Below are 13631 nucleotides of genomic sequence, written 5' to 3' on the forward strand. Positions count from 1 at the left end.
TTACTTATGGAGCTTTTTTAAAAAAAAAAGGAACAACATGAGCTTCTTTCCAATCCTTTGACAACTCACCTGTGGCCAAGGACATTTTAAGTACTGTATATTTTGGCATATAATTCATGAAACCTTTAAAAAAAAAAATTCTCAGAAGGGTGAGGGGGGTCAACTTGTACACCAGATATACTTTTGAAACCTTAAATTCACAAAAAAGCAGATCGACATCAATTTGCCATACAAGTCAATGCTGGAAGTACCTCCCCACTGCTGGGCATCACCAGAAGTGCTCCTACCAGGGACCCTGAGGCCACTGTCACTACTCCTGTCTAGTAGGCCGAGGTGCCTGGAGTTGCTGGGAGCACAATGCCAGTGCTCCAGCTCCATGGGGTGTTGCTGCTGCTGCCTGGTAGGCCAAGGGTTTTTTTTTAAACTTAATTTACAGCTTTGTTACCTTTGATCGGGGTGTTTTTAAAAATTTTGAGTTGTTCCTGGGAGGCCTGGACAGCCTGAGAAAAAGGGGGTCGACAAATACGCTGAAATATACAGTATTTCTGCCAGGGCCCCCTCCAATTTCTACACTAATCTCCCTGAGGGAATATCATGTCAGGCCTGGGGCAATGATAAGAAGCACCCCCTTCTAACTTGGATAACATGAAACTGCAACAGATTTTACAATCAGTTCAAGGTGGTGCTGCTGACTGATGGCTCCAGCGACTGCGTCTTGAATGTATGGAGATTGCACACTCTTCTGATTGTATGGGTTTCCTCCCACGTGTTAAAGGTGAACTGTAAATTACTCCTTTGTGTCAGTGGGTGGCAGGTGAAATAGGGAATTAGTGCACAGGGGAATGCTGTGGGAGCTACTCAGACTCCTTGGGCTGAATGGCTCTCTGTATCGTTATTTTTTAAAAAGAGCAGCAGCCAATTTACACACATTAAGTTTCCACAAGCAGCATGTGGAGAATTAAAAATTGGCAACTCATCAGCATTAACTCAATGTAGGCCCATGCAACATTTATACCCATTTAAGCAGGTTAAATTAGTTTTAATCTCATTTTAAGGTTGACACCAGAGCATTTAATAGCATACTGGAGGATGAACGGGGAGAATGCTACCAACTGAGCAGAAGTGGATGTGGACACTCTCTCTCTTGACTGACAGCAAATTTAAAGAAAAGTTCTGAGTTTACACAAAACAGGTAACAGATGAATTATTTTTATTGCAAAATGTAAAACCCTTTGAATTTTAATGTATAAAGCATGTAACACTTGTACTTTAACAATATGAAGCAAGCTATGCTTTTAAAAAAATACATTGATGTATATTTATATGTATTTACACAGTATCAACTATCTCCTTTAAAAGTTAATTTGCTTGCAAAACTTCACAATAACTAACAAAACATGACATTTTGTATAAATTACAACACTAAATGTTTAAATGTTACAATTAATACTTAACTAAAAGCCAAGGCATATAGTCAATCCATCCAGTCACTTTCTGTACGATAAGTGTATTTCTTTCGGCAATACTTTTTAGGTATGACAAGAAGGGCTGTGCGATTCAGCGATTTAATTAAAAAAAATAGGCATTGCATCTGCCTTTTCACAGTAACTGTCTCAATGTCGTGAAAAATATCCATTTTAGCAAACTAAGCTGTACAAATCACATTTACATTAGATCTATAACACAGCATATAGTTTTGTAACAATCTTTCAAAAAATAAATACATTTGTCATTTTCAAAATGTACAACATAGTACATGAAACACCACAGAGCTATTTTTTTTCTGCAGATTTTTTCTCAAACTGATTTGTGGTAAGTTTCCTTGGCACCGTAATGTAAAGTCACAATGTTCAGAAAACCTTAAAGCTTCTGATGGATCTTTTCTTCATACTGTCTCAGGGTCCCCACTGCATCTTTAACAGAATGGTAGATTATATTTTTTACCTGTAAAGAAATTGACAGAATTGATTGGCATAAACAACAAATATCGGTCATTTAATGATTATATTTTAGAGTTCATCGATTTGGGAGCAAATGTACAATTATCTAGAAGTTCTCCCATCACAAATCCTTCACATGATTAAGAACCGCCCATATATTTATGGAACAGTGCAGCAGAACAATTGAATTTCCAGCCAGAGTTTAAGACCACCACCTATTTTCAGACTATGAAACTGCAAAAATCCAATTGATCAGAACAATGAAAAAACATTGAGAAAGAAGGGTGATAAAATTATTTTTGTGAAAATGATAGTTTACATAACTAATGAATAATAACAGAAGATGAAATAGTGCTTGTTAAATAATGCATCCAGGTAACCTGTCTAATATTACTATGCATCCACGCACAGTAGAAGAACACAAGGGAAATAGGGAAGATGTTATCAAGCTGGATAGGGTGCAGAGACCAGAACTTGCAGGCCTGAGCTATACAGGGAGAGATTGTGGAGTGAGGACTGTATTCTTCGGAGCACAGGAGGATGATCTAGAGGTGTTCAAAATCTTGAGAGGAATACATTGAATGAATGCAGAGTCCTTTGCCCAGAGTTGTAGAATTGAGAACCAAAGGACAGTTTGAAGGGGAAAGAGAGTTTACAAGTGCACCTCACTTTTCGAAACTAGAACGTTCCTACCCTTTTGTAAGCCAAAATTACAGAAAGCAAAGATGTGATTATCATCGATTTCTATGGAAAGTTTTATGAGCATTCCCAGACCCTAAAAACCCCCCACTAAATAACACTAACAGAGTAAAAGCAGGAATTATATGATAAATACACAACCTGTATAAAGTAGAAGCGTTCTAGGAGCCGTAGGCGATGCCGGTAAAGGACCCATGATTCGGAGTCGAACAGGAGCGTGGGTTGTCTCCGCTCCATCCTCAACATTCATTGGAGCGACTTCATCTCCAACATCGAAGTACTCGAGATGGCAGAGGCCAACAGCATTGAATCCATGCTGCTGAAGATCAAACTGCGCTGGGTAGGTCACGTCTCCAGAATGGAGGACCATCGCCTTCCCAAGATCGTGTTATATGGCGAGCTCTCCACTGGTCACCGAGACAGAGGTGCACCAAAGAAGAGGTACAAGGACTGCCTAAAGAAAGCTCTTGGTGCCTGCCACATTGACCACCGCCAGTGGGCTGATATCACCTCCAACCGTGCATCTTGGCGCCTCACAGTTCGGTGGGCAGCAACCTCCTTTGAAGAAGACCGCAGAGCCTACCTCACTGACAAAAGACAAAGGAGGAAAAACCCAACACCCAACCCCAACCCACCAATTTTCCCTTGCAACCGTGTCTGCCTGTCCCACATCGGACTTGTCAGCCACAAACGAGCCTGCAGCTGACGTGGACATTACCCCTCCGTAAATCTTCGTCCGCGAAGCCAAGCCAAAGAAAGAAAGAAGAAAAGATAAAGTAGAAATAATTGTATGTACAGTGTAGTTTTACTTACCAGAATAGAGAAGACTTTGACCACCAGCCGTGCGCTAACTGCCCTAATCTGCTTTTGTCACAGAATACATAGAACATAACAGCAAAGTACAGGCTATTCAGCCCTTGATATTGTACTGACCTATAGAAACCTGCTCAACAAACAACACCCATAATCCTTTATTTTTCCTGCATCCATGTGCCTGTCAAAGGGACAACTGTCCCTATTGTACCAGCCTCCACCACTACTCTGTGTGTAACAAACCTTGCCCTTGAAGTCTCACTAAACCCTCCCTTCAACTTGTTCAGCTGTGCCCTGGTATTTGCTACCCCTGCCCTAGGAAAAAGGTGCTGGCTCTCCACTATATCTATGCCTCTCATAATCTTGCAGACCTCCATTAAGTCTCCACTAATCTTTATTTGTTCCAAAAAGCCCCAGCTCTGTTAACCTTTCCTCCTAAGAAATGTTCTTTAATCCAGGCAACATCCTGGTAAATTTCCTCTGCACTCTCTCCAAAGCTTTCACAGACTTTCTGAACAAAATATTCCTAGAGTTTTATAGACCTGCAACATTACCTCATGACTCTTGAACTCAATCTCCCAACTAATGACAGCCTTCTTAACTACCCTATAAACCTCCAAGTCGCTCTGTTCTTCTATCCATCTCAGAGCTTGTACATCTTCTCTGATAGAATACTCTAATAACTTACCCAACCACAGACGTGAAGCTCACTGTCCTGTAGTTCCCAGGCTTTTCATTAAAGGCACAATATTTGCCACCCTCCATTCTTCTGCCATTTCACCAGTACAACTCAAAGTTCTCAGCCAGGTCATGTGCAATTTCTCTCTAGCTTCCACTGTGGCCTCAGATATATCTGACCAGGCCCAGGAGATTCATCCACCAGCATTCATAAGCATCAGAACCTTCGGCACCTCTTCAAAAGTAATACTGACTGTTCTCCAGACAACCAGGGACTGCCCCAAGTTCCCCAGTCCTCATGTCTTTCTCCACAATAAAAATGTGCTTGTTGAGGACTTTGTCCACTCCTGTGGCTTCACAGAGTTAAACACATTGATTCTGGAAAGGTACCGTTTTACTCTGATTACCCTTTCCCTTTTATATACATCAAATCTCTTGGGATTATCTGCCAGAACTATCTCACATTTTCAGACATACAGCAGGGTAGCAGGTCATTTCGCCCATGAATCCATGTCATCTAATTACCACCCCATTTACCTCCAGCCCCAGTTGGTTTTGATTTATAGATTCCATTGGAGCTGAATATGGCTGTGCAATTACGAGTATATAGGAAATAGAGCAGGTGACAAAGCACAGAGCCTTGTACTGAGTGGGGTTTGCTGATGAGGGAATCAAAGGTCCAGTTACAAAGGCAGGAACAAACTCCCAGATCCTTGAATTTACCTAACCCACTCCATCACCCAGGTGAGACAGAAGGCAATGTAAAGGAGATGGCTTTACACTATTTCTGAAGGAAAGCTATTCTTCAGATATCAGAGAGGCTGTAGGTTGTAGGTGTATCTTAGATCTCTGCACTGTAAGCAGAAGATAGGGCAACATATATATAGGCAAAGAGCAAAGATGTGATAAAGATTTCAATTTCTCAAATATTAACTGGGATTGCCTTAACGTAAAAGGCTCAGAAGGGATAGAGTTTTGGAGGTGCGTTCAAGAAGGTGTTTTGACACAGCACGTAGATAGACCAATGAAGGAAGAAGCTGGTTAAGCGGAGGAAATTTCAGTTGGGGGGAGGCATTTTGAAGATATGTACACATAAATGTATATTTTAAAGTAGTTATGGGAAAAGACAGCGATGAGGTCTCAAATTGAGAAAAGGTCAATTTCTTTAAGACATTCAGGTATGTATACATCTGCACGGTGGAAGGGATTCAAAAGGAAAAAGTTTAGGGCCAACGTGTTCCTGTAAAAGTAAAAGCCAAGGTTACAAGATGTGCGATAGAGGGTTGGATAAACAAAAGGAAGCCTTTCAAGGGTATAAAAAGTTTTGGGACATGCTTAAAATTAAAAATGCATAGAAGGGCCATGAAAAATATCACTGGAGAACAGGTTAAGGAAATTGGTGATTTACAAATATATAAAAGGGCAAAAGAATAATCAGGGAAGGAGCAGGACCCATTAGGGACAGCAAAGGCAATTTGCACAGAGCTGGAAAGTATAGATGAGATCATAAATGAATATTTTTCCATTGTTATTTGTAATTGAAATGGAGTTTGTGGTTTGAAGATTTGATGAAAGGAAGGTGAAACTGAAATGTGGAGGAACAGTGGATCTTAAAATGGATAAATACCCACGGCCAGGTGAAATTAATCTAAGGTGCAAAAGGGAGGCAAGGTAAGACATCAGTGGAGCTCTGACTGAGATTTTTACATCTTCACTGGCCACAAGGTACTAGGTGACGAGAGATCAGCAAATGTAGTTCTTGAAAAAGGCAACATTGAAAAGCCTGGTAAGTACAGACCTGAGAGTCTAAACTTCAGTAGTAGTAGGAAAATTATTGGGTAAAAATTGAGATACAAGATACAAGTTGGAAAACCCCAAACTAATCAGAAGTATATGGGTTTCTCAAGGGCAGATCCTTGATACCTGATGAAGGAAGTGCAGAAGATGTGGTCTCCACAGACTTCAATAAGGCCTTTTTAGCCAGGGAATTGAATATCAGAGCTATTCCAATTTTATAGAAAATGGTCAGATTTCGGCTCGAGTACTGATCAGCACATTTTAGGAACAATATAGTAGAGCTAGGGATGGAGGAGATTCATCAGAATATAGCCTGGAATAAAACCTTTTAGTTGTGAGAAGAGACTGGAGAGTGTAAGTCTATTTTCCTTGGAGCAGAGGAAGTTAAGATGGGACATGATTGAGGTATGTAAAATGTTAAGTATAGAGGGGGGCAGACTGCAGGTAAACTTTTTCCATATAGATAAAACAAAGTCATTGCTTAGGGGTAAGAGAATACTTTTGTCATTCAGAGATTAGTAATTATTTGGAATGCCTGCTGGAGACAATAGTGGATGCAGAGTTTCTGGTGGCATTTAAGTGTTCAGGCTAGGCACAGGCTATGGGGTCAAATGCTGGAATATGAAATGTGGATGTGTATCCACTGGTTGACTCAATGTGGTGGGATGAATAGCTTGTTTCCATGCTCTATGACTCCATATATTGTGTTAATGTCCTGACAAAACTTACAAATTCCGATGCTACAGTGTGGCAGGAGTGAATAGTCTTGGATATTCAGCAATAGACGATTATTTCATCACAAATTCTGATAGAATTCTCTGAACAACAGCCAATTAAATCTATTCAGCTGAGGCTGAAATAGTGTTAAGTAGGAAGGATCAATTGTTTGCCTGAAACTGGAGTCTTGTCCACCCAGGTTGCAATATTTCACTGTTAAACAATATGTCCTGTTCCAGATCCATTTAAAGAAATGGAAGCATCTATTGATGGCACTCAGCTGGCAAAATTTTAGCTGGATGATAATGAAAAGATGTACGGATAATATTACTTGTATACAATCTACAGCAGAACTGGCCAGTTCTATACAAAGAAAGTGAATTGCCTGAAATTATTTAATTTGGTATTGAGCCCAAAAGACTGCAACATGCCCAGAGAGAACAAAGATGCTCTGCAAAGTGTCACTCAGTCTAAACTTAATTGCTTCAATACTGAAACCACCATATTATGAGTACCAAATGCAAAATAAAATCTTGAAAATATTCAACAGATGGGTAGAAATAAACCCCAAATGGCAAGTTGTGATAGTGATATCTCAGTGTGTGGAACTACCTGCCTGGAAATGCAAACAGGATACAAATGAAAATAAGGATAAGGTTGAAGAGAAAACACAACACTGAAATTGTGAGTTCCAAACTAGACAAGACAAATAGCAGAGACCTTAAATCTGAAATAAAAATAGAAGAGGCTGGAAGTACTGGTCAGGTCAGGCTGCTGTATCTGAGGACTGAGAAACACAGCTGATGTGATGGCTACAGATCTGAAAAGGGCTGTATTGTGTCAAGTCATAAGATGAGATGTGGCTTCTTAATCATGTGTTGGGCTTTGTTGGAACAATGGAAAAAGCAGAAGACAGAAGTCAGAGTGAGAATGAGATGCAGGCAACCAAACGCTCAGGATCAGACCTAATGAAGATGGTCAATATTTCAGCCTGTCCCTGTTTTACACCGCTTGTTTATTCCTGCCCTAACTTAATTCTTTCTGCTGTTGGTCCAGTCTCTCCCCACTTTCATAGATTATCTCAATGATACTTTGACAGTTTTCAGTTTCTTTTATTGATATCTGGCTAATTTTCACTTTGGACGTTCAGTCCCTCCACACCTCCCTCTCACACTAAGATAGCCTGAAGGTCTTTTTTGCCTGCAATGAAGACCCAACCAATCATCAGCTACTACCATCAAAATCAACGACTTCACCTGACAACAGTGATCAGGAAACACATCGAAATACAAAACAGAAAATGGATTTTCAAATTAGCAGTTCAGAACAGTAAGATTCCATGTGGTTTAAACCTTTTGATGCAGGGACCATAGACTGCCACGAACCATGGAGCGGATCACGGGAGTCACGTGGGAGGCCATCAGAAGCACTGCTGGAGAAGGCAGAAGCATGGAAAATGGCCTGGCATTGGAGTTATACAGAGTTAACCTTTTCAGACCCGCTCTCAACAATCTTACTCTTAAATACAAGATCGCTAGAGAAGAAAATGGACGACCTGCGGTTGCATCTGAACCAGAGAGAACTGCAGGTCTGCTTTGCTCTGGTGATTACAGAAACATTCCAGACTCAGCGATCCAGCTGGAAGGCCTTATCTCCTTCAGGGCACAGACTCTATTGCTTCTGACAAGACTCGAAGAGGGAGTCTGTGAATTTTCATCAACAAGAACTGGTGCACCAATGCCTCTGTGGTGAAGACCTTCTACTCAGCATTCCTGGTGAAATGCAGATCCTTCTACCTGCCCAGGGAATTCTCAGCTACTCTGATTACCACAGTCTACATCCCACCTTCGGGTAATGAGGGTGAAACCATGAAGGTGCTTTACGGTGCCAACTGCGAAGTCCAGATTTCCCACCCTGACGCTGCCAGGATTGTTGCTGGTGACTTCAATCACACCAACTTGAAAACAGTCTTACCATGGTTCTAACACCATGTAAACTTTGCCACCAGAGGAGAGAATACCCTGGATCTGGTATACACCTATGTCGTAAGACTGCACCTTGCCCCCTCCTTGGTTACTCTGGTCACATATCCATCCTGCTAACCCCAGCATACAGACTGCTGGTGAAGCAAACTACAATCCAGGGACTAAAACTCTTTATCCAGGTGAAGGAGTGAGTCTATTGTATCACTTTGAATTTAGAATTCTGTCTTCAATCTGATCAGCAAAACCAAATACAGATTGGCTAACACTTTGAAGAAGATCTATTTGCATTCTACAACTGTAAAACTAGGCTTCTAATTCCTTGTGAACTTTGTTCTCCTGATGTTCAATGTAGGATAAAAGAATAGTGTCTCATCTTCCACCTTCACGTATCACAGCCCTCAAGATTTATCACCGAATTCAATAATTTCAAATAACTAATTATTAGTTTGCATTGGAATTGGCTAGTTCTGATGACAGGTTTTCAATTCTGATCCTCTCTCCATGGTTAGCGTAATGTTCCAACACCAGCGACCCGGGTTCAAATCCACTGCTGTCTGTAAAGAGTTTGTACATCCTCCCAGTGTCTGCGTGGCTTTCCTCCAGGTCCTCTGGTTTCCTCTTATCCTTCAAAACTTATGGGGGTTGGAGATTAATCAGGGTATTTTATTTAGCATTTCCAGCATCCTCAAAGTTTGGCGTCTAATCTGTATTTTACAGTTCCAGCATTATTTTTATTTCTCTTTCTGTCCTCCACTTTTATTCAAATCATTCTAGTTCCATCATCCTTTGTTATCCTGACACCACCATCATTGTATAATTCAGTCCCCCATGTTTCCTCACTAATGCAGCTTTTCTATTGCCATTTGATGTAATTTAAAATGTTTTAATTTTAACTTTTCTGATGAAAGGGATCCTTCTCCACAGGTATTGAGTGACTTGATGAATATCTCCAGCATTTTATGTTTTTCATTTCTTCATAAGTCTTTAATATAGATTGCAAAAACCTAAAGCCTCCTTGTGGCATTCCACTAGTAACAGGCAACCTTAAACTGAACATGTTTTCCGATTTTTAATTTCACTAATAACAGGCAACCTTAAAGTGAACGTGTTTTCCTATTTTTTTCTTTCTATCTTTTAACTTTTCTTCTGTCTTTCACATGACATATTACTGATCTGTTTTGAAAATGCACCCATGTAACATCTACTTATCCATTTACCTTCCACAATCTTTTAGGTTACATTATCCAAAAAAAGAAAAGAATCAGATATACCAAACACCACTTAAAGGAAATTGATTGTATATAATTATTAAACCATACACAATGGATTCTATAATTTCCCAACAATACATATCAGGCCAACTTGCCCAGAGTTCCCCATTTTGCCCTGCCTCCTTTCATGAACTGCTGATAAATTTAGTTCTTTGTCTTGGGATTACTTGAATCCTGATGTTGTAAGTTCTGAAATGGCAAATGAGACCAGTGTGAGGAGGACAGTCTCTTGCACAGATGGAAGATGACCAGTTAAGTAGCTGGTGAGGTGGCAACCTCCTTCTGCTGCTTACACAGGGCTTCTCTCTGCAGCTGTTTCATGGCCTTGATATTCTTTACATCATCCCAAATGCTCCTTCTCCACTTTTGAGTTGGAAATTCCCAGGAGTTAAGGGGGATATTGCACTTCTGTCTGTCTCGCAATCTTTTTCTCAGACAGAACTTGGAATAGTTTCAGGAGTATGGTGTTGGCCATGCAAAGAATGTGATTTGCACAATCAGTGTAACTAAGGCCTCAGTACTGGGGATATTTGCTTAACTTATCCTTCCAGTGAACTGATTGTTTTGCAGAGATTTTTTTCCAATGCTTTAAGATGCCAGCTATAGGTAGTCCTACAAACCTTCCAAACCACTGTACTTTTTCCATGATCTTAGGAATTTTTGAAGGTCAGTGTACTCACTTTCACTTGAAACCTCTTTTTTGCAAAAGAATACTATCCATCGTGTCCAAATGATATTTTTGCTTAAATTCTCCAATAGCAAGACAAAAAAGTTTAGAAGGTTATGGACAAGGAGCACATATTGCGAGATTAAATTTTATACTGAAAAGTTGTCCAACATGAACTAAAGTACAAAATTTTAGAAGAAATAATAGTTGGACACATTGATCTCAGAACTGGGTAAAACAAGTTGACTGGTTTGTTTTTTTTAAAAAAAACATGGGTTTTATCAATGAAGAGCAAAAAACAAGAAAACGGTAAACCTGTGGTGGCTCACCTGCCAGGAAATCAAACTGGCTCGGGAAGTCTTGGGCAGCACAATGTCGTCACCTTCGGCTATGCACGGCACGGGGGTGGCTGGGAGCCTGGGGTTTTAAAAAATATGCAGGTCCAACAGTAAACTACTGTTTTCTGTTTGAACTATGACTCTTCATTTTGCACCACGATATAGAGACCACAATGATGACCCTGACAGGCTTAAAAGGCTTTTGGACTAAAATGGACACTTAGCAGTTACCCTCAAACTGCATGTGTTCAGGACAAATCAACCAGATGCCACTAAATTCTATAATGTGGTAAGTCCCCTTGACCAAGAAATGGCAGGTCGAGTAGTCAACTTCCTCTGTGATCCACCAGATCATGGCAGGTATCTGGCTCTTAAAGGCCTACATCTCCACACATATGGTCTCCCTCGATGCAAATGAGCTGCACGACTCCTGCATATGGACGACTTGCGCCCTGTCAGAACTCATGATTGATATATTGGCACTGGCAGGTGGTCATAAACCTGGCTTGCTCTTCGAGCAAATATTCTTAGAGCAGATGCCAGAGGATATCGCCTCACGTTGGCTGCTGAAGACCCCCGTGCGGTAGCTGCCCGTGCTGATGTTCTGTGGCACATGATGCTGCAGGGTGGGTGCCCCACTGAAATTAGCGCTACATCATGCCCAAAGGCACAGGCTTCTCGTGCACCAGAGACGAGGACACACACAACCCTGAATAAAGAAGTCACCGAGACAGACTCTTGGTGTTTTTATCACCAACAATGGGATTCTTGAGCTCACCGTTGCGGACCACCGTCTATGTTTCTGGGAATGCCAGGGCTAGTCGTCACTAATGACCACTGTAATAGCCTACTTTATGTATTGGATGACCTCTCTAGGCACAATTTTCTGGTCGACACAAAGAGTTGAAATCAGTATTCTTCCCCCGACCAGCTATGATACCCATACCAGGAGTGCGGGCCCAGTTCACATGGAAATTAACAAAATTATGATCCACACGTACGGTAGGCGAATCATACCCTTGCAGTTCAGTGGTAACAAATTCTTCTGGAGGTTCACACTGGCTGCAGTCTCTCAGAAATTGCTTGGAGCAGACTTTCTCAGAGTTTACTCGCTGCTGGTAGATTTATAGGGATGCACGCTGGTAGATATGAAAACCTTTCAATCTTTCCACTTAGGAGAAGTCAAACTACCCGCCCCACATTTGGACACAGTGAGTTTGCCATAGTTCTTGTGGAATTTCCAGAGTTCTCCATGGTCACACCCAAACATGGCATCACACATCATATTCTGATGAATGAACTTCCACTTCATGCCCAAGCCTGCTGACTACCGCCCGACAAGCTGCGTCTGGCCAAACAATAATTCTTCAAGATGGAGGAAATAGGGACCGTGCACAGGTCCGACAGCCCATGGACTTCCCCTAATCACATGGTGCCCAAGGCTACAGGTGATTGGAAACCATGTGAGGATTACAGATGGCTCCCCTGCGCCTCATATACAGGACTTTACTGCAAATCTCCACGGGGCCAGGGTATTCTTGAAGATTGATTTGGTATGAGGGTATCATCAGATCCAAGTGAACCCACAAGATGTACCCAAAACTGCTATAACACTATTTGATCTCTTCGAATGTCTGTGTATGCCATTTGCCCTTAAGAATGCTGTGCAGACATTCCCATGACTTATTTTCGCGATGGTGTAAGAAATTAATTTTCTCTTTGTGTACTTGGACACAAAGAGCACCTGTAGCACCTGTGTTTACTCTGCTGCCACCTTTAAGACTTTGGTCTAACAATAAACCCTGCGAAGTGCAAATTCGGGCTGTCTTCAATCAACGTTTTAGGATCTCAAATTAGCAGCCAGGGTGTCGTCCCATTACCAGTCAAAGTGGAGGCCTCAAATTCACAAAACTGTTCACAAAGTTTGTAGGAATGGTCAGTTTCTACCATCCGCAGCCCAGATCGTGAAGTCCCTGTTCCACCTCATGTCCATAGAAGCCAAGGACCTGGAATGGACGGTGGAGGCGACAGCAGTGTTTGAGAACACAAAAAGCGCCCTGGTAAAGGCCCTGCTGATCCACCCACAAGTGGACGTGCCAACTACATTAACAATGGACACCTCAGATTCAGCAGTAGGCAGAGTATTGGAGAAGAGCATCAATGGACACTGGAAGCCTCGTGTTTTTTAGTAGCCACCTACGACCCCGAGACAAAATATAGCGCTTTAGATAGGGAACTACTGGCCCTGTACCTGGCGGTTTGGCATTTCCACTCTTTCCTGGAGGGCAGGGACTTCACAGTATTCACAGACCTCAACACTAACATTAGCATTCGCAAAAATGTCAGATCCGTGGTTAGCCAAACAACAGTGCCACCTCTTTTGCATATCTGAGTTTACCACAATGTTTTAAGCACTCTCTGGTAAGAGCAATGTGGTAGCGGATGCACTGTCCCTCACCTGCATTCAGGCATTGCGATCCCCATCTCCAGTGCAATAACAAGACAAAGAAATTTCAGCGTACCGAACTGCAGTCACCAGTCAGCGCCTTGAGGACATCGCCTTTGGACCTAAAGGAATGACTCTCCTTCACGACGTGTCCAGGGATCAGTCTTGCCTCCACTGTCCTAGCTGCCTGGAGATGACGCATTTTCGGCACATCTTTTAACTCACGCGATGGTCCACCTGGTTTCTGACAAATTCATCTGGCAAGGACTCCAGAAGCAAG

General features: G+C 41.7%; 1 protein-coding gene across 7 annotated transcripts in view; it reads right to left on the reverse strand.

Moving 5' to 3' along the window:
* Positions 1-1222: 1222 nt before the first annotated feature.
* Positions 1223-13631, reverse strand: part of jmjd1cb (jumonji domain containing 1Cb) — a 251954-nt gene continuing 239545 nt past the window's right edge. For 5 of the 7 annotated variants that reach the window (XM_069900771.1, XM_069900765.1, XM_069900766.1 and 2 more), the window contains one exon: positions 1224-1944. In XM_069900771.1, coding sequence (XP_069756872.1) covers positions 1861-1944 — 84 coding nt within the window. In that variant the 3' untranslated portion in view covers positions 1224-1860. Of the gene's footprint in view, positions 1945-13631 lie in introns of all 7 variants that reach the window. The other 2 variants (XM_069900764.1, XM_069900773.1) reach the window with 2 other exon arrangements.

The sequence above is a fragment of the Narcine bancroftii genome, chromosome 10, assembly GCF_036971445.1.
Source record: "Narcine bancroftii isolate sNarBan1 chromosome 10, sNarBan1.hap1, whole genome shotgun sequence".
Classification (NCBI taxonomy): Eukaryota; Metazoa; Chordata; class Chondrichthyes; order Torpediniformes; family Narcinidae; genus Narcine; species Narcine bancroftii.